The 22556-nt window shown below is 43.7% G+C and overlaps 1 protein-coding gene across 1 annotated transcript in view; it reads left to right on the top strand.

Moving 5' to 3' along the window:
- Positions 1–22556, top strand: part of XRRA1 (X-ray radiation resistance associated 1) — a 108346-nt gene that overhangs the window by 76759 nt on the left and 9031 nt on the right. Inside the window, exons 11-14 of the mRNA XM_017532993.2 lie at positions 10061–10101; positions 13989–14114; positions 21232–21325; positions 22070–22185. Coding sequence (XP_017388482.1) covers positions 10061–10101; positions 13989–14114; positions 21232–21325; positions 22070–22185 — 377 coding nt within the window. The remainder of the gene's footprint in view (positions 1–10060; positions 10102–13988; positions 14115–21231; positions 21326–22069; positions 22186–22556) is intronic.

The raw sequence follows: 22556 nt of genomic DNA, 5'->3' as shown, positions 1-22556 counted from the left end.
AGAGACGGGGTTTCACCATGTTGACCAGGATGGTCTCGATCTCTTGACCTCGTGATCCACCTGCCTCGGCCTCCCAAAGTGCTGGGATTACAGGCTTGAGCCACCATGCCCGGCAGTTTCCTTCTAATATTGGGAGCTGCCTGTGTAATAAACTTGTCCTTTAGGGATATCTGTCCCTTGACTGAACCAGGGGATAAGGTGTGTTTTGTTAGGGCCTCTCTCAGCCTTTCCATAAAGGCTGTAGGATTCTCATCTGGCTTTTGGTTTATCATGGACAGTTTAGAGTAATCAAGAGGTCTGACCCTCCCAGTTCTTCCTAGGACCTCCAAGATGCACATTAAAAAGTATTTTCTTTTCCATTCATCTGTGGAGTCATCAGATTCTAATTAGGGTTGTCAAGAGGTACTGCCTCTCTTCCCTACTGGGAATGATGGTTCCCCATCTCTTCACCTTCCCTATTTTCTCTTTTCCTTTTTGCCCTACAAGAGACATATTGCTTATCTCCAAATTTCTCTGCTGCCTACAGAGCTGCTTATTTTTCAGCTGCAGTTAGGGTTTGGCTTAGGAACAGCATAACATCCTTCCATGAGAGGTCAAACACCTGAGTTAAATTTTGTAAAGCTTCTATATACCTATCAGAGTCATCAGAAAATCAGCCTAAATATCCCTTTATTTGCCTAAAGTCATGCAATGAGACAGGACCTTGAGCTATAGTGGCATCGCCTCCATTGGGCATTTCCTGTAGGGGTAAGAGTGAAGCTGGGAGAATGGGGAGTTTTGGAGATAGTGGAACTAGAGGAGCTGATGGTGCAATTGGAGGGGGCACCAAATAAGGGGGACAAGAAGAGCCAAGACACTCAATAGCTGCCTGAAGTTGCTTTCTTGGTTTTGGGGAATCATTCCCTTTGGGAATGCCTGATATGACTGCTAAAAGAGCTTAGTTGATTGTGCAATGTTTGCAAAGGTCTAGTAAGAAGCCCATGCCCTTGTACAAAAGCAAAGTTTCAGGATTAAAGGTGTCTCAGTGCTTCAGAATGCACTTGAGAGGGGTGTAGGCTAAAGATGGCTAGAAAGATAGAGGAGGTAAAGAGTCCCTCATTCCTCTCCTTTCTTTGGAATGGTCCAAGATAGAGAGGAAGACAATGGGAGTATCCCCCCAACTGTTTTCCCTCCTTGGTTCCCTGGGCTGTGGCATCCATTAAAGGTGCCACTCTCGGATGCAGTCGTGTCCCTCAGCCATGGATCTAGAGGAGCTAAAGGATGGATTTATAGTCACACTTACCCATACAACTCTAATCCTCCACTGGTGATTTCCTTTTGACTTCCCAGACTTATATGATCTATGTGGCTCCCCAGTAGACGGATCTTTGGAAAGACTATGTAACAGTTGTATTTGGGCGAAGCCCCTTAATGGAGAGAGTGTATTGGGTTGAGCTCTATATTGTTGTTATGGCCTGGACTAAAGTATTTATTGCTAGGCAGTGGTTCTAGTTAACTTCAAGACATAAAAATCCCCTTACTATTTAAGTACCATTTTAATAGGAGGAAGAATAGGTACCTTAAAAGAATGTAGGAACTGAATCGTAGTTTTCCTGCTGATGGGACAGTATCAAAACTAAAATTTTGTTTCAGAGGACATTTTCCTCCTCACTGTTGAGTTTTCTCATTTACAGAAGGGACATAAAGCCTGTTTTCTAACAGAGGGGTACCAAAGGGGAGGAGAATTGGGGAACTAGAGTGTTTAGGCTAAGTACCTCATGGAGAAGATTCCTATTCCACTAGGTGGCGCTGTAGACCTTGAAATACCATGTGATCTCCAGACCAAGGGTAAAGAGAGAGATGCTCACTGCTGGGGAAGGGGAGACCCTCTATTCCCAGAAAATCACAAAAATGGTAATCACTGGCCAGGTGTAGTGGCTCATGCCTGTAATCCCAGCACTTTGGGAAGCTGAGGAAGATGGATCACAATGGTTAAGAGATCAAGACCATCCTGGCCAACATGGTGAAACCCTGTCTTTACTGAAAAATACAAAAATTAGCTGGGCGTGGTGGCATGTGCCTATAGTCCCAGCCATTTGGGAGGCTGAGGCAGGAGAATCGCTTGAACCTGGGAGGCAGAGACTACAGTGAGCCAAGATCACGCCATTGCACTCCAGCCTGGTGACAGAGTAAGACTCCATCTCAAAACAAAAAATGGTAATCACTTGTATTATATTCCTGGTTACTATGGCATTTGCTGATCCTGTCTAACAGGATTATTTCCTTGAAGAGTAAAAATTCTTGCAGCATTGCATACAGAGAGAGATAGGAAACATGGCAGTCATGGACAGGAAAGAAGGAAAAAATGCAATAGGAAAAGCTTGGAGATCCTGTTACTGATGCCCAATGGGAAGTCAGAGGCTGAGGTTAATATAGAAGCCTTCAGGTTAATACCTGGATGTAGCCCTGGCCAGGAACTAACAGTTGCCTCTGGATCTCCTCCAGCCCCATGCAATGGCTAGACTCTGTGAAAGGAAACTGGTTTGAAACAGAATCAACATTCCCAGCACCCTGAGGGTACTGAGGGATTCACTAAGTTCTCCCCAGCAAGCCTGTCATCTGACTCTTGAGATGAGTGGCATGCCCTAAGGGCATCTAGGTGGCCATCAGACACCTAGTGTTTTTGGTTTGATTTTAAAATGGAGGGCAGAAGGCCCTAAAATGAAAGTAAAGATTTGGGGTCTGCTCCTATACTCACCCTTCCAATGAATCTACCTTGGATCCCAGATGGGCCCTACAATGAAGTGGCCTCATTGTTGGGGGTGATACCTGAGGTTCATTGTCTCATGGCTGAGGAAATCAAGGACCTGGCCACACAAAGAGTGAGGTTAAGAGTGGAAGTTTAATAGGTAGAAAAGAATACCTTTCTCCTGGAGAGGGGGATCCCAGAGAAGTGGCTTGTAGGATCTGTGGTTAAATGCAGGGGCTTTTATAGATGTCTAATGATGCAGTGTCTGATTTACATAGGGTGTAGAAGATTGGTTGGACCAGGTATGCCATCTGCATAGGGTGTGAAAAACTGGTTAGGACTAGATGTGTCATTTGCATAGGGCACAAAAAATGGCCACCCCCACGCTAATCTTTTGTTATGCAGGCAGGTCCTCTACCTGGCCTGTACCATGTTGCCCTTTCCTTTACTGTACCGGTAGTAACAAAAAAAGGGAAGATGAAGCCTCCATGTTGGACATGCCTGGCTCCCAGGTAGCCCTTTTCTATGGGCACAACTGGGCATTCCCCCGTGCAGACTTACAGCTTGTTTATCTATGTTTTCAGCTCAATTTTTCAGGCTGCTCTTTGTTGGAAAAAGAAAATAATTTCTTGGTCTGCTTCTTGCTAAACGGGAAACTCTGCTGAGGACTCTTTTACCCTTATCTGCCTAAATCATTTCTTTCTACCTCCTGTATCAGTATGTTGCCTCTGTTCTCATTAGTTTCAAAGAATATCTTGATTTCTCCCTTAATTTCCTTATTTACTCAAAAGTCATTCAAGAGCTGGTTGTTTTATTTCCATGTAATTATATGGGTTTGAGCAATTTTCTTAGTAATTCTACTTTATTCTGCTATGGTCCAACAGTGTGGTATGATTTCATTTAAAAAATTTTTTTACTGAGAATTGTTCTCTATCCGATTGTGTGGTTGATTTTAGAATATGTGCCACGTGCAGCTGAGAAGAATGTATATTTTGTTGTTTGGGGGTGGAGCGTTCTATAGATGTCAGTTGGGTCCATTTGATCAAGTACGAGTTCAGATCCTGAATATCTTTGTTAGTTTTCTGCCTCAATGATCTGTCTAATATTATTATGGGGGAGTTGATGTCCTTTATTGTATGCACCATTATTGTATGTTTATCCAAGTCTCTTTATGTCTCCAAAAGCAGCTTGCTTTTTGAATCTGGGCATTACTCTGTTGAATGCATATATATTTAGAATAGTTATGTCTTCTTATTGAATTGAGCCCTTTACCATTATGTAAATAATGTCCTTCTTTGTCTTCTTTTATCTTTATTGGTTTAATGTCTGTTTAATCTGAATTTAGAGTAAGTTCAACAACTGCTTTTTTTCTGTTTTCCATTTGCCTAGTAGATTTTTTTCCATCCTTTTACTTTGAGCCTAAAGGTGTCATCACATGTGAGATGGGTCTCTTGTTGAAGACAGCATACCATCAGTTCTTGCTTCTTTATTCAACTTATCACTGTGCCATTTAACTGGGTCATTTACCTCATTTACATTCAAAGTTAATATTGATATGTGAGGATTTGCTCATTATTATGCAGACTTGTTCACGTGGTTGCTTTATAGTGTTACTGGTCTGCTTACTTGTGTGTTTTTGTAGTGGGCCAGTAACAGTTTTTCCTTTCCAAGTGTAGCACTCCCTTCAAGACCTCTCTGATGATCGTGTCTGATGCTAATAAAATCCCTTAGCATTTGCATGTCTGAAAAGGATCTTATTTCTCCTTCACTTACAAAGCTTAGCTTGGCTGGATACGAAATTCTTGGTTGAAAATTCTTTTCTTCTCAGAATGCTGAGCCTGGCTTGGTGGCTCATGCCTGTAATCCCAATACTTTGGGAAGCTGAGACAGGTGGATCACTTGAGGCCAGAAGTTCAAGACCAGCCTGGCCAACATGGTGAAACCCTGTCTCTACTAAAAACGTAAAAAGTTAGCTAGACATTGTGATGCATGCTTGTAATTCCAGTTTCTTGGGAAACTGAGGCATGAGAATCCCTTGAACCTGGGAGGTAGAGGTTGCAGTGAGCCAAGAATGCACCACTGCACTCCAGCCTGGATGACAAGAGTGAGATTCTGTCTGAAAAACAAAAACAAAAAGAAGAATGTTGAATACAGGCCCCTATTCTCTTCTGATTTGTGCTGAAAGGTCTTCTGTTAGCTGATGGTGTTCACTTTGTAGGTGACCTGCCCTTTCTGTCTAGCTGCCTTTAACATTTCTTCTATCATTTTGACCTTAGAGAATCTGATTACTATGTTTCTTGGGGATGGTCTTCTTGTGTAGTACTTCACAAGGGTTCTCTACATTTCTTGAATTTGAAGGTTGGCCTCTCTAGCAAGATTGGGGAAGTTTTCATGGATGATATCCTGAAATATGTTTTCCAAGTTGTTTGCTTTCTTTCCTTGTCTTTCAGGGATACCACTGAGTAATATTGTTGGTCTTTTTACATAATCCCATATTTCTCAGAGGTTTTGTTCATTTTTCCTTACTGGTTTTTTTTTTTTTTTGGTCTCACTGAGTTATTTTCGAAAGCCAGTCTTTGGGCTCTGAGAATTTTTCCTCAGCTTGGTTGATTCTGCTGTTAACACTTAAAATTGTGTTCTGAAATTCTTGAAGTGAGTTTTTCAGCTGTATCAGCTCACTTTGCTTCTTTCTTAACATGACCATTTCATCTTTCATCTCCTGTATTATTTTATTTATTCCTTAGATTCCTTGTATTGGGTTTCAGCTTTCTCCTGAATGTCAATGATCTCCATTCTCATCCATATTCTAAATTCCATTTCTGTCATTTCAACCTGTTTAAGAACTACTGCTGGAGAACTAGTGTGGTCATTTGGAGGTAAAAAGACACTCTGACTTTTTGATTTGGCAGAGTCCTTGGCTGCTTATTTCTGATCTGTGTGGACTGACTCTCTTTCAGTCTTTGAAGGTGCCATCCTTTGGATGGCCCAGTGGCAGCATGGGCCATGGTGCGGGGTCACTGTTGTCCATGCTCAACGTTCAGGCTGGCAGTGGCAGTGGAAGTGAGTGTGCTTACCCTGGCAGTAATGGCATGGTGGGGTACATGCACACCCACACCCACCCATTCTCCAGATTTGGAAAGTTTTCCGTTATCCTTTGAATAACCTTTCTACTCCTTTTATCTTTCTTATATCCATCCTTAACTTTAGCAACCCTAATATTTTCTTTTTTGATGTTGTCCCATAGATCCTGCAAGCTTTCTTTATTCCTTTTCATTCTTCCTATTTTCTCATCTGACTGTATATTTTCATATAGTTTTTGAGCTCACTGATTCTTTCTTCTGTTTGATTAATCTGCTGTTGATATTCTCTATTGCCTTTTTTATTCATTATATTTTTCAACTCCAGGGTTTCTTTTTTTTAATTATTTCAATCTCTTTGTTAAATTTCTCTGGTAAATTTCTGAGTTGATTCTCTGTGTTTTCTTAAAGTTCATTGTGCTTCTTTAAAACATCTGTTTTGGCTGGGCATGGTGATTTATACCTATAATCCCAGCACTTTGGGATGTTGAGGTAAGAATACTGATTGAGCCCAGGAGTTGAAGACCACCCTGGGCAACAAAGTGAGACTCCAGTTCTACCAAAAAATTAGCCAGGCATGGTGGTGTATGCCTGTGGTCCCAGCTACATGGGCGGCTGAGGTGGGACGACTGCTTGAGCCCAGGAGGTTGAGGCTGCAATAATCCATTTCATGCCACTGCACTCCAAACTGGGTGACAGAATGAGAGCCTGTTTCAAAAAACAAAGGAAAAAACACCCCAAAAACAGTTACTTTGAATTCTTTGTCTGAGAGATCACACATTTCTATTACTTTATGGTTGGTCTCTGGCATCTTATTTTGTCTGTTTGGTGAAATCATATTTCCTTGTGTGTTCTTGATGTTTGTAGAAGTGTGATAATGTCTGTGCTTTGAAATGTTAGGTATTTATTTTTGCCTTTGTAGTCTGGCTTTGTTTGTGCCTGTCCTTCTTCAGAGGGACTTCCAGGGATTCTAAGCAGATTGACTGTTATGTTTCCTGAGCCTGGGACCACTACTGGTATCTCAGGACTCAGGAGTGGTTTAAACCCAGCCTTGCTGCCAGTCTTGCAAAGACTGAGATTGTTGTGGCTTTCTCGCCCAAGTGGCTCTGGAAGACTCAAAGACAGGACTGGGGCTATGTGAGAATGCAGGCCAAGGAGACCTGAGTCCAGAACACTGTCCCAGTGGCCCAGACATGTGTGCCTCCCAGCAGGTCTCTGCATGGGCAGGATGGGTCTCAGCTGTAGCCAGAGGGACTGGATTTAAGACTGGGCCATTGCTGGGTGCGGTGGTTCACACCTGTAATCCCAGCACTGTGGGAGGCTGAGGCGGGTGGATCACAAGGTCAGGAGTTCAAGACCAGCCTGGCCAAGATGGTGAAACCCCACCACTACTAAAAATACAAAAATTAGTCGGGCGTGGTGGCAGGTGCCTGTAATTCCAGGTACTCAGGAGGCTGAGGCAGAGAATTATTTGAAACTGGGAGGTGGAGGTTGCAGTGAGCCAAGATGGTGCCATTGCCCTCCAGACTGGGCAACAGAGTGAGACTCCATCTCAAAAAATAAAAATAAAAAAAGACTGGGCCATCTTGGGATCTGCTATAGGAATGAAGCTGGTGGTCCATCTCATTGGGTTAGACAGGTGCATGTCACCTAGGAGGTCCCTGCAAAAGTAGTTCCTTGACTGCAACAAGAGACCAGAGTTGAGACTGGCACCCCTTGGGATCTGCTGTGGGCTGGAGGCTGGTGTGCCTGGCATGGTGGTTCAGACAGGCATACATCTGCCAGCATGTCTCTGCATAGATGGAATAATTCCCTGATTGTAGCAGGAGGGGCTGGAAGTGACCATAGGCCCCCTTGGTATCTGCTATGGAACAGAGGCTAGAGAGCCCTGTCTTGGTTCAGGGAGGTGCACATTGCCCAGCAAAGTTCTTGCATACTAAGAATAGTTCCCTGACTGCAGCGGGAGGGGCCAAATCTTAGACTGGGCCTCCTCAGGATCTGCTGTGAGGTAGTGGTCATTGGCTCAGAGGTGCATGTGTCTCCCAGCAAGTCCCTACACAGATGAGATGGTTGCCTGATTGCTGCAGGAGGGGCCAGGACTAACACTGGACCCCGCTGGGATTTGCTATGGAAGGAGGCTAGAGAGCCGATCTTGTTGGCCCAGGCAGGCGTGTGTCTCTCAGCAGGTTTCAGCACAGACAGGATAATTCTCCACTGTAGTGGCAGGGGTCAGAGCTGAGACTGTGCCCTCTCAGGATTTAATGTAGGGTGAAGGCTAGAAAGCCCAATTTCATTGGCTCAGAGCGGCATGTGTCTTCCAGCAAGTCTTTGCAAATTCTGAGTAGCTCTCTGATTGCAGCTGGAGGGACTAGATCCCAGACTGGGTGAAATTTGCTGTAGGACAGAGGGTGGTGAACTAGTTGGGAGCCTCAGGGTGCAAGATATGGGTGAGTCTCCTCCTGGGTCCTTGTACAAGAGACTGTGAGCAGGACCTCAGTTGAGACGGCTTGGATCAGACAAACAGGGCAACTTTCAGGCTTACTGCCAAGACTGATGTCAGTGGGCAGACAAGCCTTTCCACCAAGGCACTAGCATGTACAACTCCTTCTGGACCTCTCTGCAGATGGTTTTGGTTGCAGGCTCAGGCCAAATGTGGCTGTAGCCCAGGCCCTTGGAAGGCTAGGCTGTTTCTAGTCTTGAACTGGGGAGCAACCTTTGTGGATGAGCCACTTGGATGTCGTCTGCACACTCAAAACAATCCTTCAAAGTCTTGGCCTCCACCAGGGTTTCATAGACTCCTACCTGAATCTTGAGACACCTTCAGAGAGACGTTTGATTGTGGGCAGGTGCAGAATTGTTGTTATTGTGAGGGGATATGAGTGGGTTACCTTCTATTCCACCGTCTTCTCTCTGCCTTTTGCATTCGGAGAGTCTCTCCACTCAGTCTTCCATTTTATAAATTAGTTCCTCAACTGGGTCCATTCTGCCATTCAGCACATTTATGAGTTCTTTTAATTATATTATAAATTTACAGCTTTGTTAGTAGCTTTGCTTCCACAACAATCTGCTTTTGTTTTAGGAGTTAAATAACCTTTGAATTTCTCAGAGAATACTAATTATTCTATTTTGAAATTTTTATAACTTTTATTAAATAAACTGTTTTTATTCAGGTGCTAATTCTTCCCTTTTTTATATGTTAATTTCCCTCAAATGTTAGGAGATTCTTGATTGTTTAGTTCCTTTGTGTAACAATACTCAGTCAGAAGCTTAAAATGCAGTAATTCCTGTGATTGTGGGGAGAGCAGGATGCGCATTCAGGCAGCATGCCTATCTTTCTAGAGGTGCTGTCTAGAGGTGTTTTCCAGGGTTCACTGCCTAGCACCCACACTTGCAACCATGGCCCTTCCCCCAGGGAATTCCTACTCTGTTCATTGCACAAAGCTTTCCCAAACTCCCTTGCAGACCCTTATTCACAGGAGAAGTTATTTATGCCATATGTTGTTCCATCCCCTATTACTATTTTCTTCATTTTCATGTGACCTTTCTAATTGTAATATCATTAATATGTAGAAGGTGTCGCTTAAGTAGGCTAAAGGTGAGCAACGTCTGCACAGGATCTAGTCCCAGCAGATGCTGTGCTATATTAGGTTGAACTCAGCTGTGTATTGGCTCATCTCATTCTGATGGTCCCAAGATGAAACCACTCTGCAGCCTCCTCCTTATGACTGTATGCTGGTTGTTCTTGGTATCTCTCATGAACTTGCTGGCTTAACACATTCTGTTTCTTCTAATATAACAAATATTATTTCCAAATCCTCTGACAGAATGTCCTCTATATACATTTCTAAGACGGTTGATTAGCTTTCTGTTCAGTATGGACTCCCCAGTAATTCTGAGGCTCAAAAGTGATTGTGTGTTTTAAAGTCGGAAAGAAGGTCAGTGTGGCTGAAATACAGGGAGTGAGGGAGAGAGTAGCATGCAATGAGACTGAAGAAGTAGGCAGGGGCCCGATCATGCAGGACCTCAGAGGTCTGGATAAGCAGTTTGTATTTCATCCTAAGTGCAGACGGACCCATTACCTGGTGCATGTCACAGCCAGCTCCTCTTCCTACTTAGCACTGGAGCGGAGGACCAATGAGGACTCCCTCTAGGAGGTGCCCTGCTCTACACAGTGGATGGCAGAGCTATATCCTGGGTGCTCTAGGCGTCAGTCAGTGCTCTCACCAACCTTCATTCTGTTTTTCTTCTGTTTCAGAGGTTGTGTTCTCATCTCACCCTGGATTTTCAACCTCAGAGGTAGGAACTGACTACTTTGTGTTCCTGAGTTAGAATATTAATTTTAATAGACCAAATAAGTTAATGGAGCCATGAGAGTCATTTTTGTAGATGACACTGAGGAAGCCCATTGAATGAATAGATATTTGCCAAGTACCTACCATGTACCAGGTCCTGTGCTGGCCACAGACAGACAAGTCTTGACCTTACCTGCCTACTCTTTCATTGTTCTTACATGCTGTTTAGCATAATGTAATAATGGCAGCTGCCTCAAGTGATAAAATTGGCATTGAAGTAGGGCTGCTACCAGGAGCTCCCTAACAAGAGTCCCCCAAAGCTGGCAAAGTCCTTGCCAGAAACACCACTATCCAAGACCTAATCTTTGATGTTACAGACTTGATTTTTGTCAGCACAGAAATTTTTTTTTCCCTCTCATGGCAGATGCTCATGGAAACTGGTGCACGTAAACTAGATATTGATTAACTCATTTATAGTAAATAGAACATCTCTTCATTTAGCCAACCTGCATCCTTGAGAGGTAACTCAGTATACAACCTTCCCACAGATACAACTGTGTGAGAAATTCTATCAGTTAACTATAGCTGCTTACCAAACCAACCCAATAACAATTCATTATTTTTCACCACTCACAATTGAATTGATGAGGTGATTCTACAGGTTTCGCCAAGGCTCACTCATGCAGCTGCATTTAGCTGGCAGAGGGGCTGGGGGCTGGGTTCAGGTACACAGCTGGCATGGCTTGGCATCTTCTCTCTTTACGATCTTTTTCTCCTGGGCTTCATTACAGTATGGTTGCATTATAGCATCAGAGTTTCAAGAGAGCAAGCGTAAACTGAAAGTTCTGAAATTGAAATAGTGTCACTTCTCCACATTCTTTTGGTCAAAGCAAGTCAAAAGCCCACTATTATACTGCTGTACAGTTCTGACACTGACCCCTGAGTTCATGCAGACCCCCACAAATTAAGCATAGACCCCACAAGTGAAGGTAGTTCCCAAGAAGATTGCCCTCACTTCAGAGGCCAGCCACAAATTTGGGAGTCCCCAGGCTATCCACACTTTGACCAACTGGCTATAAATTCAAGCGTTTCCACAACCTACTCAGGTTTAGTAACTTTCTAGAACAATTCACAGAACTCAGGAAAGGGTTATACTTACAATTACAGTTTTACTATAATGCAGCAGTCTTCAACCTTTTGGCACCAGGGACCAGTTTTGTAGAAGGCAGTTTTTCAATGGACTGGGGTGGCGTGGGTGGTTTCAGATGATTCAAGTGCATTACATTTATTGTGCACTTTATTTCTATGATTACACTGTAATATATAAATAATCGTACAACTCACCACAATGTAGAATCAGTGGGAGACCTGAGCTTGTTTTCCTGCAAGTAGATAGATGGTTCCGTCTTGGCGTGATGGGAGGCAGTGACAGATCATCAGGCATTAGATTCTCATAAGGAGTGTGCAATCTATATCCCTCACATGCCCAGTTCACAATAGGGTTTGTGCTCCTATGAGAATCTAATACTGCTGCTGATCCCACGAGAGGTGGAGCTCAGGAAGTAATGTAAGCAATGGGGAGCTGTTGTGAATACAGATGACGCTTCACTCACTCACCCACTGCTCCCTTCCTGCTGTGCAGCCCAGTTCCCAAAAGGCTAGGGACTGGCACTGGTTTGTGGCCTGAGGGTTGCCCACCTATAAATGATACAAATCAGGACCAGCCAGATGAAAAGTCATATACAGTGAGGTCTGGGAGGGTCTGAGAGCTTTCATGCCCTCTCACTATGGAATCAGGGCATGTCTCTGTCCCAGCACATTGATGTGCTCACCAATCAGGAAGCTCACCCATACCTCAGAGTCCAGAGCTTTTACTGGAGGCTCACTGGCCACCTGATAGAACTCAATCTCCAGTCCCTTATCCTTCCCAGTGGTCAGGCTGGCGCAAAGCCCCAACCCTCTAGTCATGTGGTTAGTCTTTCTGGCATGGCCAGCCTCCATCCTGAGGTATCTCATTACCATAAATTCAGGTGTGACTCAAGGGGTCCTGCATAACTAAGATACTCCTGTAACTCAGAAAATTCCATCAGTTTTAGAAGCTCAATGCCAGGAACCTGGGACAAAGACCAGCCAAATTGTTTCTTATATAACAGTCAGTCTAATTTCCAAAGAGGGTAGAGACATGATCTCACCTCTGAATGGGAGGAGCAACCAGGTCACACTGCAAAAGGGCATGTATGTGGGATAGAGGCACTTGTGGCCAATTAACAGTCTACCACAGAAGTCAAAGATAATTTTTTTTTTTTTTTTTAATTCTGAGATGGAGTCTTGCTCTGTTGCCAGGCTGGAGTGTGGTGGTGCAATCTCAGCTCACTGCAACCTCTGCCTTCTGGGTTCAAGCGATTCTCCTGCCTCAGCTTCCCGAGTAGCTGGGACTACAGGTGTGTGCCAACATGCCCAGCTAATTTTTGTACTTTAGTAGATACAGGGTTTCACCACGTTGGCCAGGATGGTCTCCATCTCCTGACCTTGTGATCTGCTTGCCTCAGCCTTCCAAAGTGCTGGGATTACAGACATGAACCAGTAATTCGTAGGACTGCTCAGTGCTCAGATCAGCTCTCTGACATCTGAAAATCTAGAAAGTGAATTGGATAGTTGAGACTTTTAGTGGCCTTTCTCCATTAAAATCAGAGGCATCCCCCTCTAAGACAGGGTCCTCTCTGCCCCGAGCAGGGCCAGTTATGCCCTTGGTTCAGGAAATTCTTCATCCTGACTCTGGCTTTTCCTTTTTTGTGCTCCAGTCTGACTTACCCATTTCAGTTCACATAGCCTTGCTCTAAGTAGGGAATTACTAGTGGAGGAGACTGCCTTATCAGACTGCCACAACATTCCACTCCTGCGTCTCAGAGATTGCCTTGGGATCACTGAGAGAGGCGAGTTGTCTGAGTTCCCAAACACCATCACTGGCTTTTGTTTTATTCTCACCCATGACTGACATGTCCACTTGTGTGGTTTTTACAAGTTGACCCAGAAGGGTACAAAACACTTGGCCCAAAGGAAATGCCCCACAGATGTTCACTGAATGAACAAGCCACATTTAAGTGACTTGCTCAACATTCCATAGTGATTAATGGAACTTAGAACGGAATCTAGTCCATCTGAACTTAACCATTAGCCCAACATCTACCCTTTGGTCCCATCGAACTCAGGAATCAGTGAGTGTTCTGGGTTTTGTATAGTTAAACCAACAGTTACCTTTTCTGCTTGATCAAATATGTTGAACCTGTAGTAGTCTGGGTTGTATGAAAAGAACATGACCCTGCAAAGGATTCAGATGCAGCATGCCACATTCAGCCCCCATGGGCCGGCTGAAGTCATTCAGGACTGTTATTTCATCCTCAAATGAAGAACCTCCACTGGAGGATGGTGGCTAGCCCATCAGAGCATTTGTCTTGAGAAGGCTCAAGACACCTCCTTCTCCCTCTCCCCACTAGGAAAATTCCCTTAACAACACAAGCACCTGCCCCTTTGCCTTCTGGAGAATTAGCCCAACTGTGTAGAAGGGCCAATTCAGGGTAAGCTGCTGTAGGGCAGAGGGAAGGGGTGGAGACCAAGTACTTCTGGTGTCTGCACAAGTGCTGTAGTATCCTGTGGCCACAGAAAACTTGAAAATGGAACTTTGGATGCTCCAAAATTAGCTCATCAGGTGACCTAAGAGTACTTGGACCCAGAATTCTGGGCTGATGGTGACCCTACAGGCCTCTTTTGGCCAGGTCTCTCTAGGAAGGTCATTCATTCCACCATATTCCATTGAAAGGGTCTGTTGGCCTTTAGTGGCCTTAACTTATTTATTATTGGGCACTTTGATTTTGATTTTTTCTTCTTTCCAAGAAAACCAACATATGTTCACTTCCTCCCATATTTGAGATTCTTCCTGTGAAGTCACTGAAGGCCAGGAACCAGACGCTGGCCCCACCCTTCCCAGAGCTGAGACACCTTAGCCTGGCCTACAATAAGGTGACTTTCTGCTCCTCTACTCTTTCCTCAGGGGCACAGATGGGAGGGGTGGGATGCAAGCTGCTCTGGTCTAAAGACCAACCCTCCATTCAATTCCCTGCCTTATAGGTACAAGGGCTCAGGAATTCTCAGGGTGGGGAAAGTGGAAGGAGTTCAGGTCAAGGTCGGAGTCCATCTCTTCGGTCACAGATATTTATTTAGCACTTACCAAGTGTCAGGCTCTGTGCTAGACACTAGTATACAACTGTGGAAAGAGACTTGGCCTCTGCCCTTTTGCAGCTTATCACCTAGAAGGAAGACTGAGGTGGACAAATCATCACAATACAAGCATGCTTAGTGTTATGCAGAAATTCACTGTGTAGGAAGTAAATGATGGAGGGGAGGTATCTAACCTAATACTTGGGATCAAGGAAGGTTCTCAAGAAAGTGATGTTTAAGCTGAGATCTGAATCAGTGAGTTTAATCACGTGAAGAGAGTGTGTCAAGTGAGGGTAGAAATGTTGTAGCCTAAGGGGAACAGCAGATATAAAGTCCATGGGACAGATTTAACATATTTTTCCAATATCCATGTCCTGTTTGGTTTTCTGTAAAATCTCACTAACTGAGCCCTACTCAAGTCTGAAATGCAAGAAACTTGTAAGATACTCTGCTTACATTCCTTCCATAGCAAGCAGCTGGTACAGCTAAACTCCCCAAGTGTTTTCTTCTGAGGGTTTTATAGTTCTAACTCTTACATTTAGGTCTTTGTTCTATTTCAAGTTAATCTTCATATAGTGTAAGAGAAGCATGAGCTTCATTCTTTTGCATGTGGATATCCAGTTTTCTCAACGCCACTTATTAAAAAGACTATTCTTTCCCCCACTGAAAGGTTTTTACACCCTTGCCGAAAATCAGTGGACCATAGATGCATCATGGGTCCCTCTTCTTGAAATTGGTAATTTATGTCTTTTATTGATCCAAAATACTTAGACATTACCTCTTCTATTGACTTTTTCTTATTAAACTAACTGCTGGTTTCACCGGATATCTGTTTTCCATTTCATTGATACTGTACTTCTCTTTTACTTACAATGATTTTAATTTACTCCTCTTTTTCTTGCATATTAGGCAGTATAATTTTAGGTAATTTAGACCTTTCTTCTAATATAAGCATGTAAATCTTTACGTTTCTTCTCCAAGCACTACTTTAGCTACATCCTACAAATTGTAATATATTTTCTTTTTATTTTCATTCAGTTAAACTGTTTTCACTTTTTCCTGTGATTTCTTTGATCCACAGGTTGTTTAGAAGTGAGTTAATTTCCAAATATATGTGGCTCTTCTAGGTACCTTGTAACTGTTTATTTCTAATTTACTTATCTTGTGTGCAGATAACATAATCTGTAAGATGTCATTCTTCTGAAATCTATTTAAACTTGTTCTATGATTCGCCCTATGGTCGGTCTGTCTTGGTGAACATTCCATGTGCATTTCAAAAACTATGTTTATTCTGAAGTTTTTGGAGTACAGTGTTCTACAAATATTAGGATAAGGTGGTTGGTCATGTCACTTGGATCTTCTCTGTACTCTTGTCTACTTATTCTATCAATTACTGAGACCAGTGTGTTAAAATCTCCAGATGTGGTTGTGAATCTGCTTATTTCTCCCTTTAGCTCTCTCAGTTTTTATTCCATATATTTTGAAGTCTGCTATTGATGCACATACATTTAGAAGAATTATTATATCTACCTAATGTATGGATACTTTTATAATTATGAATTGCCCTTTTTTTGCCTCATAATAATCCTTGTCTTGATGTCTATTTTGTTTGATTTAAATACAGCTACATAGCTTCCTTATACTTACTGTTTGCAAGATATATCTCTTTCTATCCATTTACTTTCAACCTATTTATATCTTTGTAGTTAAGCTGTGTCTCTTTTAGACACCATGTAGTTGGTTTTTCCTAGAGTGCCAGAGTGTTTTTCCAGTGTTCCTGTTTTGTCCTCAGCTTTCATCCTTCCCTGAGTGCCTGTACCTCAGAGTTTATCTCTGCACGGTTGTTCCTCCCCCTAGCAGTAGACTGCTTTTGCTTGTTCCTTAGTGCTTTCTAGTAACGTGGTGGTAGGGACCAAAGGGAGGCTTTAGCCCCAGTCTTTTCTCAGTGGTCCTACCCCCCCAGCAGTAGGAGACCTCTAACATACTAGGCCCAGGTTGGTTTCCAGCTCCAACGGCAAGAGTAGTAGGTTTTAATTTTTTCCCTACCCAAGATGCAATGTCCCAGACTGACAGGGTTTGCTGATCTTCCTCGGCAGCTGTAGGCTTTTGTTCACTATGGAGAAGGGTAGGTAGGGCCGCCTGCATTTTTTTAGTGGTAGCCATCGCCTCTTCCAGGCCCACAGCACCAAAGAAGGCTGTCATCCATCCCTCTCCTGCCTCCAATCTTTCTCACACTACTGAGTGTGAACTCCCTGGGTGTTTGCAACTTAAAGGAGTTTACTCTAGGCCAAGCTTGGTCTTTATACATTCACTAAAATTTTTAGCCAATTTCTTCTTAAGTGCTTGTGTGGCGCTCGCATCTGCCACATTCTGCCATAGGCAGGCCAGTGTCCGTGTCCCATCTCTCCTTGGAGGTGCCAGTATTTCCTTAGATTTCAGGCCACATGATTGTCCTGAGACCTTAGCTCTCTACTGGACTCAAGAAAAGTTATGATTTTGTAAGTTATTCTGTTTCTTTCTTGTTATTCAGCACTCTTTCCATTTGTCTATGTTTGCACCTTAGTTTTTAAATGGTATTTTTCTTTATGATAGTTACCACCTAACGTATTATATATTTTTTTTGCTTTTGTTTTTAAGACGGAGTCTCGTTCTGTCACCAGGCTGGAGTACAGTGGCACAATCTCAGCTCTCTGCCTCCCGGGTTCAAGTGATTCTCCTGCTTCAGCCTCCCGAGTAGCTGGGACTACAGGCATGCCATGTGCCACGCCCAGCTACTTTTTGTATTTTTAGTAGAGACGGGCTTTCACCATGTTGGACAGGATAGTCTCAATCTCTTGACCTCATGATCTGCCCGCCTTGGCCTCCCAAAGTGCTGGGATTACAGGTGTGAGCCACCGCACCCGGCCTACGTATTATGTCTTTTTGTCTATTGTCACATATCTACTACCAGAATGTGCTTTTCTTTTTAGCACTAGGACTTTGTTTTGCTTACATCTATATGCTCATTATCTAGAATATTACCTGATACATGATAGGTGCTCAATAAGTTTGATGAATGATTTTTCTTTTTTTTTTTTTGAGACGGAGTCTTGCTCTGTCACCCAAGCTGGAGTGCAGTGGCACGATCTCAGTTCCCTGCAACCTCCACCTCCCAGGTTCAAGCAATTCTCCTGCCTCAACCTCCCAAGTAGCTAGGACTACAGGCACCTGCCACCACGCCTGGCTAATTTTTGTATTTTTATTAGAGATGGGGTTTCACTGTATTGGCCAGTCTGGTCTCGAACTCCTGACCTCGTGATCCACCTGCCTTGGCCTCCCAAAGTGCTGGAACTGCAGGCGTGAGCCACTGCGTCCAGCCTCATGAATGATGTTTTCATCATGTCAAATATTACAACTACCTGTGTTGAAATTAATATTCAATTTATTAAAGTTACAAGTTTCAAAATAAATTCTGCCTTTAAACACAACTTATACATGTAGAATATTCATCAGAAAATCACTCAGAATGTTCACTAGAAATTCTCATGTCAAAAGTAAAATAACTTTCACTTGTTCTTTAATACTTAGTTCATAAATGTGATAGATTGTTATACTCTCCTTAAACCAACAAGATTGAGCAGAAATGTAAAGTTATCCATTGGAGCCTGAATGTATCTGCAGAAGCATTCAGCTCACCCTAGAAGGAACAGACTAGCCCCATGGCCAGACTTCCGCTTGCTATGTCAGCCAGAATCCTAAGCCCATACCTTTCAGCTGAGCTTAATTTCACAGAAAATGACACACATGACCTGAGTATCATTCAACTTTTTATCAATTTTTAATTGTAACTTTCTTCAACTTTTTAATGACCTAGTTTGGGTAAATGTAACTTTGCATCCTGACAAAATTAAATTCTGCGTCTCCCATTCTTTAGTGATTGTCTCTTGATCCCCTGATTTGCACGCAAAAGACTGTGCACCCACTCTGACCACCATGAGAGTCATTTATCAAAACATATTTGGCACTGTTTTAGGTTCGTCTTCTATCTCTGAGGTCTAGATAAGATGGCAGCAGACTTTTATATTTTACTCTGTTGCAACTACTCTGCCCTTGCAGGAAAAAAGGCAATATGGCAACAAATGAGAAAGGCAATATTCTAATGAAACTTTAGTAAATGGATCATGGGCCATATTTGGGCCATGGGCTGTACTTGCCAATCTTGGTTTTGGTACAGCCTGTGTGCTAAGAGTGGTGTTTGCATTTTTTAATGATTGAAAAAATCAAAAGGATAAAATTCCATGACACATTAAAGTTATATGAAATTCAGATTTCAGGATCCATAAATAAAATTTTATTGGAAAAGAGCCACCACACCTATTTATATATGAATTGTCTATGGCTGATTTTGTGCAATGATAGTAAAACTGAATAGCTGCAGCAGAAACCATATGGTCTGCAAAGCCTAGACTAGTAGATTTACTAGAATCACTATGTTTGGCAGAAAAGGTTTGCCGATCCCTGGTCTAGAAGATCAAATGTTAAAGTCCCTAAAGGCCTACTCCTAGTCCCTTTTCTTCTCACTCCCTACTGTCTCCACAGGGATGACTTCAGATACCCATTGGCCCATGAACAGTGACTCACAAATTTCTAACTCTAAGGCAGACCTCTCTTCTGTGTTCCAGACCAATGTATCCAACTGCCTATTTGACATTTCTACCTGGAAGCCTCAAAGGTACCACCAACATACAAATACCCAAAGCAAATTAATAAATTTTTTCTTCAAATTTTATGTTGTTTCATTGTTCCCTATCTAGTGAACAGCTTCATCTTCCATCCAGTTACTCAAGCCAAAACCTGGTTGTCACCTTTGATACTTCTCTTTTGCACCTCCCCATCTACCCCTGCCCCCACTAATATCTCATTCATCACCAAGTCTTATCAAATTTAGGTCCTCATATTTCTCAAATCCATCTAATTTTATCATAAGCCGCCACTTGCAGGCTGGCTTCACAGGGCATTCTCTGTGTCCCAGACAGCCACAAGGTGTCCCTTAACACTGGCTCTACTTATCACTTAGATGTGTGGGTCCTCCTTTCCCCCTGTTCATCCCCAGATCAGTGCCCAGATTCCTCCAAAGACCAAAATCTTAAACTACCTTTGGTTTGGCCCCTACTTGCATTTCCAACCTCATTTTGCACCAGGCACCCTCTTTCTATATACTTTTAGTCACACTAGCCTTCTTTAAACTCCTCCAGCAGGCTGAGGTCTTTCACACATTTTTCTCTTTGTATAGAATTCCTCTCTGCAACAAACTTAAATATCTTAATCGCTTAACACAATAAAAGTGTATTTCTTGCTTTTACAAAGTCCATCATGGATATTCCTGGTTGGCAGGTGGACTTCCACATGATTAGAAACCCAGTTTCCCCCTGGCTATGTTTTGTCATCTCATAGGGTCTTAACAGTACTCACCTGGATCCTATGTAGCTCATTAGATGGTCGAGCAGGGGGACTGTGTTAGAGGGGGGAAAGTGGAGGAGGTACAGGACGGTAAGGTCTGTGCATAGAAGTAGCATTTACTACTTCCACCCAAGTTGCATTGGCTAGTACTGGGTTACATGACCACACATAGCTGCCTGAGAGGCTAGGAGATATAATCTGTGTGCTAGAGGTAGAGAAATGGTTTTGGTTAATACAGAAGTTTCTCTGCCACACACTCCATCCCCCACTGCATTCACTAGTTAAACCTCCTCTCCCTCCTTCAGGTCTCAGAGACACCTCTTACCTCTCTGACTAGGTCAGATCACCCTGGTACTTCATGCGCCTCTCTTGTGACACTTACCACATTGTAAATCCATTCTCCTGTATTGCTGTCTCTCCAGTGCTTGTTTCCCACTGGATAGTGCTCTTTAGGGCAGGAATTGTGTCCTGCTTTGCTCATTCCCAACAAAGTTCTTGGCACATGGTAGGTATTCAGTAAATATTTGTTGGTTGAATGAGTAAAAATGAAAGCGAAGTTAGTTGCTCAGTGGAAATCTAGCGCTGTCCAGTAAGGCTGTGGAGGAAGCTAGACTGCCCTCCCTCTTCCAGTCGCTGGATTTTAGTATCTTCATTGGGTCTCATGTCTGACCCGATAGCTTCCAGTGTGTGCAGGGGTCTGACAGGCCACTGCCCCATTCCTGGCCACTTTGATCTTGATGTCCCTGATATTTTTCCATTGCTAGTAGATACTCTCACCAAAATGGTCCCCAGCTTCTCCAGGCAGTCTGCTCAACAAAGCTTGTATATTTTTTGCCCTTCAGAGGCTGGGTTGGCCAGTAAGCCACCACTTGCAGGCTGGTTTCACAGGGCATTCTCTGTGTCCCAGACAGCCGTGAGGTTTCCCTTAACACTGGCTCTACTTATCCCTTAGATGTGGGTCCTCCTTTCCCCTTATCCATCCCCAGATCAGTGTCCAGGACTGGCCTCAGTGAAAGAGCCATCAGGAGTGTGTAGAGGTTTGTGTTGAGGAAGATGAAGTGTCAGACGAATTGCATCCTGAAGTCAAAGTCAGTGCCCTGCCAACTTTCCAAACTCTTTATGAGCAGAGTTTGTTCTTGTGACAAATGTGTTTGTTCTTATTGTTTTGCCACCAGCTTCCCTAATACTTGATATAGGCTACATATCCAGCATGGAGAAGAGAGAAAAATTCTTAGCTCTCAAACTCGCAACACTGATGGTGGAATTTCAGACAGGAGGGGCAAGGTACTCCGCACATGGGCAAGTGATATTGCAGGGACAAGGCATCGCCCAGCAGCGAGTGCCATCCACAGCATCATGTCTTGCCCAATCCCATCCCCAATCCTAGCAAGCATGTAGCCCTGCAGTGAGGGGCCTAGACGTACCTGGGCACAGGTGATAGGTGGCGTCAACCTGAGAGTCTCTCCTGCATTCATTACAGATTGCAAAGGAGGATGCCGTCCTGCCAGTAGCTCTCTTCCCATCTCTCTGCGAGTTCGTCTTTCATAACAACCCTCTGGTGGCCCATACACGAGGTACAGTACCTGCAAACCTGCCTCTCTCAACCCAGTGCCCAAGGAGCAGCATGGCACCTTCATCCCCACCTCAAACTTGGGATCTACTCTCTGTCGGGTGGACAAGGTTCATGGTACATTGGGGGATGGAGGAAAGAGCTCTGTACCAGCTCATCCTGACAGTAACCCTGTGAGGCAGGCATTATTGTCCCCATAGCCAGGGGTAGAAACTGAGGCTCAGGGAGGTTCGTGATCTGCCTAAGGTCACACAGCAAGAAAGAGTCTGAGTTGGGGATGGAAGATGGAATTCTATAGATCCTGGATGAGCTCTTTTGAACTATACCCTACCTGGTGAAACAGTCCTGTCCTGACCTCATTTCCTACTTCCCAGTTGCAGAGGGTTGCAGGCCCAACTGCAGGACCCTCCCTTCCCAGAGGACACTAAATGCAGTGGTGCTGGGTCAGCAGTGGAGCCACTGTGTAAGATACAGGAGCTTGGAGGCATTTTAGAGCTCTGGGCCCTGGAGTAACACCAGTGAAGCTCTGATCCTTGCTCCATACTATCTTTATTACCTTGGACAAATTCCTTAGCCTCTCTGCCTCAGTTTCCTTGCCTGTTTAATGGGAATAATGAGGTACCTACCTCCTAGGTTGAGAATAAGTTACATTAATACATGTAAACCAGTTTTTATCGTGCCTGGTACATAGTAAGCCCCAGTATAAATTTTAGCTAATAGTAATCTTATTTTCCCATCACGGCACCAGGGGTCCCTCCACTGCTGAAGAGCTTCCTCCAGGAGCGACTGGGAATCCACTTAATTCGAAAGAAGACAGTAAAGTCTAAGCATCATATTTTGATGCCTCAGAAGGCTTCACGGAAGGTAGGGCTCCCAAGGCAGGTCTCTACCCCCAGGAAGAGTGCAGCCTATTATAACGTATGCAGACCAGCCTGGCTGTAGAGCTGCTTTCTTCACAGTGCCTGGAATCTCTCCATTAGGTTCAGCATTGCCTCTTCTCCTTTCCTTGCTCTGGGAAGAGCATTGGATGAAACAACAGATATGAAAATATATTTTAAACTCCCAAAACCCTTACCAATGCAAGTTATAGTCACCTGTAGTAATTGGGAATGGCTATGGGTCGGGTGTGTGGCTCATGCCTCTAATCCCAGCACTTTGGAGGCCAAGGCGAGAAGACTGCTTGAGGGGCAGGAGTTTGAGGCCAGCCTGGGTGAAACCCTGTCTCTACAAAAAAA

The sequence above is a fragment of the Cebus imitator genome, unplaced genomic scaffold (genome assembly GCF_001604975.1).
Source record: "Cebus imitator isolate Cc_AM_T3 unplaced genomic scaffold, Cebus_imitator-1.0 Scaffold79, whole genome shotgun sequence".
NCBI lineage: Eukaryota > Metazoa > Chordata > Mammalia > Primates > Cebidae > Cebus > Cebus imitator.
The sequence above is the reverse complement of the archived record's forward strand: the minus strand, read 5'-3'. Positions and strand labels throughout refer to the sequence as shown.